At 27.4% G+C, this 7,071-nt stretch overlaps 1 protein-coding gene across 1 annotated transcript; it reads left to right on the top strand.

Moving 5' to 3' along the window:
- Window positions 1-66: 66 nt before the first annotated feature.
- Window positions 67-1,874, top strand: LOC107029221 (auxin-responsive protein IAA4-like). The gene is made up of 3 exons (XM_015230588.2): window positions 67-497; window positions 1,044-1,343; window positions 1,470-1,874. The coding sequence occupies exons 1-3, from the start codon at window positions 283-285 to the stop codon at window positions 1,543-1,545; spliced, it is 591 nt and encodes a 196-aa protein (XP_015086074.1). The 5' UTR covers window positions 67-282; the 3' UTR covers window positions 1,546-1,874.
- The last annotated feature ends 5,197 nt before the right edge of the window (window positions 1,875-7,071 follow it).

Here is a 7,071-nt window from a genome sequence, read left to right as displayed (position 1 = left end):
CTAACTACCCCACCCCCACCTAAAATCCCTTTGTCTACAAATTTTCCTTTTTTCTTTTCTCTTTATATAACAGCAACCAACAACTTGCAAAGACCTCACCTTTTTCTTGAAATACACAACTTCTTCTGAGATAGTAAATAAAGGAGCAATCTTGATCAAGAAAGTGTTTAAAGAATTTGGGGTTTTTTTTGTGTGTGTGTGTTTTGAGGTTTGAGGATTTCATTTGGTGTTTTGGGTATTTCAAGATTCAATTTTTATTTTTTTTTGGAGGAGAGAAAGAAAATGACAAGTATAGTGGGAAATCAGAAAGATCTGAATTTCAAAGCTACTGAGCTGAGATTAGGTTTGCCTGGTACAGAAGATCAAGAATCTGACCAAGAAATATCAAATTCCAAGAATAACAACAAAAGGGCTTTACCTGAATCAACTCATGATGAAGAAGATTGTGAATCTAAGTCAAGTTCTGATCATGTCAAAACCCCACCACCTGTTGCCAAGTAAGTTTCTTGAAATTTGAGAAATTTTAATAGCTTTGTTGGTTGATTAACTGAACTTCGATTCTTCCATCTTTTCACTAATTTTTGTATTAGAGTAGATTGTGTGGGGTGTGGTAAATATTTGGGGGGCATTAGATACCTTAGAAATCTAAACTTTTTAACCCCTTTTGATTCAATTGAAGAAATGAGAACTATTAATAATTTGGTTTGAATCGTGAAAGTAATCATTAATATATACATAAGAATACATTGTGGGGTGTGGTCCTTTTTCAATCTTTGCTAAGGTGAACGTGTGAGATGTTTTGTGCAGAGATACACTTAAAAATTTAAACTTTTTAAATGAGTACTAACAATTTGTGGTTGTTTGATTTGAGTCGTGAAAGTAGTTACTAATATATACATTAGAATTAGATTGTGGGGTGTGGTCCTTTGTGCTAACGTGAGATGTTTTGTGCTATCAGATACGCTTATAAGTCTGAGCTTTTAAACCCCTTTTGATTCAATTGAAGAAATGAGGACTAATAAGTTGTTGATTAATGTTTTCAGGGCACAAATTGTGGGGTGGCCACCAGTGAGATCTAACAGGAAAAACATCATCCAACCAAAGAAAACAGAATCTGAATCTGGAATGTATGTCAAAGTTAGCATGGATGGTGCCCCTTATCTAAGAAAAATTGATCTGAAAATGTATAAATGTTATCAAGAACTACTAAAAGCCTTAGAAAACATGTTCAAACTCACCATAGGTGAATACTCAGAAAGAGAAGGCTATAAAGGCTCTGAATTTGCCCCTGCTTATGAAGACAAAGATGGTGATTTGATGCTTGTTGGTGATGTTCCTTGGGAGTAAGTTCTTCAAATCTTGAATGTATATTCCATGTATATCATGTATATAATTTATGTATATCGGCTAGAAAAACTCGAATTTTTCGTGTAATTCTAATGGGGTTTTTGAATTCTATTTTTTTGCAGAATGTTTATGTCTTCTTGTAAGAGGCTGAGAATAATGAAAGGATCAGAAGCAAGAGGCTTGGGATGTGGAGTTTAACTTATAAATTATAAAAATTCCCAAATAGAATATTATGATGATGAAGAAGTTTTTTTCTCTCTCTTTTTTACAGTAAAAAGAGTCTTTTTTTCACCTTAGGTTCTTGATTAAAATGAACCTAAATATTGTAATCAAAGTAGTTTTTTCTCTGGACAGAAAAAACCTTAGTTTTATTAAATTTTGTTGTTTTTATTTTGGAGTCAATATGATTAATATATAAATATATATGTATAGCAGGAAAGACAAACCATGGGGTGGTTTAAAGATCCTGCAAGTGTTATTTTCTTGTTTGTTTTGGAATAATCTCATCAAACATACAATATAGTAAACTATATATGTTTTTTTTTTTGTTGCTAAGAAGCAATTGTACAAATTCACAGTAAATACTGTTTTTGGTTCCTCAAATGTGTAATTTTTATAATTTATTTCATATTTTAAACAGAATTATTGTTTTGCAATGATCATAAGAAGTCAATTTTGATTTTGTTGCCTTTAGAAATCATAATAGAATAAGAATGATGACTTTAGCAAATTGAATGTTTTATTACCAAGACTTTTAGAGAAATATTTAATAATTTAATATTAAAAATAAGACAAAATAATCAATACACTAAAGTTAAATAGAGGAATATAATACTCTTCTTTTCCTTTTCTCTCCTCTCCTCTCTACAATAATTTGTATTCGCGTCAAATAGATTTACTAAAGAGATTAATAACAAATTTTGTACACTAAAGAGACTAATAACAAATTGTGTATAGAAAAAATATTGATTTCCATTGCTCGAAATCGAGCTTTATTTCATACTTACAATAGGAAATAAGAGAATATGGAGTATTTTTTTTTATAATATTTGAATTCATGTCAGATGACAGGTTCACTAAATAGATAAGTCTATAAAAAAATTTCTTTACTCTTATTTATTTAATAATTAATTTTTACATAATTTTAATCAACTATCAAACGATCCCTAAAATATGATATGAAGAATAATTTATAGAATATTGTGAATTTGTCTGGATAAATTCACTAACATCTTTAGTGAGATTATATGAGCAAATATTCGACCTGGTATTAGGCCTGACTCATCCTTCGTAGACAAATCTTATAGAGGAACCCTTAGGTTTTCAGGGCGGAGAATTCTTCCTTCAATATTCTAAATTCGTCGATCATATTCATTAAAGAGATAAATTTCATCCTCATTGTTCGAGATGACCTCCATTTCATACCTACAACAAGAAATAAGAGGATATATAGAATACTCTCTTTAATATTTTTTTTTTCATTTTGGACAGATTCATTTATATTAAGTTTCATCCTCATTGTTCAAATCATGACCTCCATTTCATACCTAATTTTTTAAAAAAAATAAATTTACGCTATATCTCTATAATATTCTAAATTCGTTTCAAATAGATTTACTAAAGAGATAATTCAAACCCTGACCTTTAATTCATACCTACAACAATAAGAGGATATGAAAAATCATTCCTATAATATTCTAAATTCGTCCCAAAAATTTTTACTAAAAAGATAAATTTCATCCATATTGTTTGAACTATGACCTTCATTTTATCTATTTTGTTTAATTTCATTCTTGTCTTGTATCTAAGTGAACTTATATGAACTCAGTAACATAATGTTTACCTCAAACCAAAAGAAGACAATCTTAAATTTTAAAAAAAAGTTAATAAATAGTTAATTGCTATAAATTTCATCAAATAAATTAAACTAGATTTTATATGCTCACCAAGATAAGTAGGAATCTATTTGTATATACTATAGATAAAAAGGGAGAAAAAGTTGCAAACTTTTCCTTTGGAATCTTTCATTCACATTTGTGTGGTACACAACAAAGGACCTTTTTTAATTTATTACTTAAAGTTTTTCAAAAACTTTACCAAAATGAATTTGACAAAATAAAGTTGGGTTTCGAAAATGAAACCAAAATGTTCTAGATGTTTTGGGTTCTCTTGTTTGATGTCAGCTTTGAGGCTCGATAAATTCAGATTTACTATGAAAGATCTTATTTTAGAGGTAAAATATTTTGTTTAACATATAGTTTCATTTTTAAAATTTTAAAAGTCGAGAATTTTAATTGAAAATAACAATATATTTACCACCCTATCACTATATTTAGCAAAACAATTCAAACTTCAAACGACATCATTCAGGGGCAGAGCCATTTTGTATGAATGAAATTCATTCGAACCCCCTTCGATAAAAAATTATACTCACTCCGTTTAAAAAAGAATGACCTCCTTTTCTTTTAAGTCTGTTTCAAAAAGAATGAACTCTTTCTTTTGTCGAAAAAGGGCCTAAAATACCTCAAAGTATTAGAAATGGTACAAAATTACCATCCATCCACCTATTGGCTCCAAAATACCCTTCCCACTCACCTATTGGGTCCAAAATACCCTTGTCATCCACTTTTTAGTTCAAAATTGACCATTTATTTAACGGTTTTATATTTAAACTATTTAAATATTTTTTTAAATACGTGACGCTCAACTATTGTTATAATTTAACTTATTAGTATAATTTATAAATCAATCCACTATCTACCCATTACTAATTATGCCCACCAAATTAATAAACCCGTCACATTATTAATGCAACAAAAAGCTACTGCCAATTGAGTGTTTTTAAAAATTTGAGACGAAAATATCTATATAAGTAAATTATCATACATTCAAGTGTCTAAATAAAAATTACCGACAAATTTAAAAGTCTGACTATGTTCATCTTAATTATTCTTACGTCTCAATTATGTGATGTTACTTCATAGATAACTTTTTTTTTTCAAAATAATATATTAAAGGTTTTAAAACAAATCATAAATATTTATAAAAGTATATTTTAAAAAAGTGCATGAATTAATTCAGGATATATTAATTCTTTACATTTAATCATAAATTTCTAATTCAATCTTGAAAGAGAATCTTATTGAAAGTGTGCTCCTAAATAAGCGGCTCAACATAAATTTAATTGGGGCTTTGATTCGGATTCGAATAATTTTGGATGTCATTTTCAAAAATCTATAATTTCATCGTGTTTTAGTAGTGTTTATGACGATTCTGATATAATAGTTGGATTATTAATTGGGTGGGGTTTAGTTAGTAATGAGTGGGTAGTGAGTTGGTTTATAAATGATACAAATAAATTAAATTATAACCAATAGTTGAGCATCAAATATTTTAAAAAATATTTAAATAGTTTAAATTTAAAATCATTAAATAAGTGGTCAATTTTGAACTCAAAGGTGGATGACAAGGGTATTTTGGAGCCAATAGGTTGATGAAAAGGACATTTTGGAGCCAATAGGTGGGTGAAGGGTAATTTTGTATCATTTTCAATACTTTAAGGGTATTTTAGGCCCTTTTCCGTTCTTTTGTTGGTAATATTTTAATTTCAGCTTTCCACGTGACATGTTTAAGGCCATAAGATCAAGGGACAATTTTGTACATTTGATCTAACTTTAATTTAGGACCACAAGATTCAAAAGTCTTCTTTATATTCTTAAACCGTATCGAGTCAAAGCAGATCATTCTTTGTGAAACGGATGAAGTATTATTTATACATGATTAAAATAATTTTATATGTATATATAGTAGATGTCGAACCCCTTCAGCTACTTCAAATGTCCATTTTTACAGATTTTGAACTCCCTTATTAAAAATTGTGGCTCAGCAACAAATGATGAATTAATACTTACCCTCCTATCTTTAATAAATACAGTTCAACCAACAAATTTTTGATTTACAAACACATCTTTACACGTAAATAATTATAATTCAATCACACATCATTAATTAAATTATTTTTTAAATAGAAAAACTTAAATACGCCATTAAACTTTGAGAAAAAACTTATTTACGTAATTCATTATAAATTTAACTCATTTTTGTTATTTCGATTAATAAATAATAACATAAATAAACTTTTTCTAATTTTCTCAAACAAAATAACATAAATAAACTAAAGTTTTAACAAATATTCTCACCGTCACCAAAGAAAAATGCCAAGTTCATTGGATTCTAACTTTGAGGACAGGATACATTAATTAACAAGTTGATTACAAGTTTTAATTACTTCAGAACAATCATTATACACTGTCCACACCTAAATTTTCTTCTATCAAGAAAAAGTCAAAGTACAATTATATGAAATAATTAAAGAACAAAACTTTAAATTATAAATTGCCACATGATGCTAAATACAGACATGGTCAAAGTTCATAATAAGTGAAAGTACAAATGCAGGGAATGCATCAAACTTATAAGTCCTTATTTTTTTTATTTTAAAAAAATTTACACCATTAATGAACATGCCTATATTCTTGCAGAATTTCTCTATTTTCACACATAGAAAAAGAATATTAGGAAGAAAAAAAAAAGATTCTAATTTCAATTATTCATGTGACTAATTTTCTTTTGTTTTGTTTATTAATTTTATTTTTTCTAGTGAAGGGAATGAATCCCACGTCGATGAAGGCTGAAAATTTCGATTATTTATAAAGTTTAGATAATTTTTTTTTACGTGAGCTAATTTTGGATCGTAAACTAAACTCAAGACCTAATTAGATATGATATTATAAAGTCTGATCAAATATTGGCCCGAGGTCCTACAATTGCGGTGAACTAGTAAGAAATAGACCTAATATTTTTGTATTTCCAATTAAATAACATCATATAAAATAAAATAATTTTTTTCGCACAAACAAAATTGTTGGTTTATATAAGAAAATCGTACATAAGTAGTTAAAAAAGTATCCTCCTTAACATGGCGCCCGTTCTTCGTTATTTTTTTTTTGACATAAATACGAAATATTTTGTGCATAACTTATTAAGGAAAAATCTTACTAGCACTCATGTTTATACCAATTTATTTATGGGAAACTTACATAAATATACTATAATAAAAAAATATTTACCATTATAGCAATAATATTTTTTTTCCACTTAATCACTTTTAATTCATTATAATACAAGTTTAATACATATTACAATGAACAATTTATTATTCACATATAATACAAATTTTAATGATGAATAATACATTTATCACACATTTTAATACACTTATAATACAATGTGACAATTTTTTACCAAACAAACATGATATATTTCAAAAAACATTATAATTCATATATATTGCATACACAATTCACTTTTAATACATATTACAGATTTAACAAAGCATTGCTACAAATGGTAATAAACAAAAAGTATCGCTAAAATCAGTAATTATTTTTTAAAATTTTATTAATTTATGTAATATTTCCTTTATTTATCACTTAATTAGGATTAACAGGTACCTATAATTTAGTTAGTTTTTTGAGTGGGGGTGGGTGGGTTGTTGCTTTTGACATAAGAATCCAAAGTTTTAATAAGGATCATGTTTGCTAATTAGTGGACATAAGACATAAATCGAATAATTAAAAATAAAATTCATAAGAATCTTATCGAGCAATCAAGAAAATATTTCTTGTGCTTTGCTACTTATTTATGTATATATATATATATATA

This window comes from Solanum pennellii, chromosome 9 (genome assembly GCF_001406875.1).
Source record: "Solanum pennellii chromosome 9, SPENNV200".
NCBI classification, from domain to species: domain Eukaryota; kingdom Viridiplantae; phylum Streptophyta; class Magnoliopsida; order Solanales; family Solanaceae; genus Solanum; species Solanum pennellii.
Note: the sequence above shows the minus strand (reverse complement) of the source record. Positions and strands in the feature narration are given on the sequence as shown.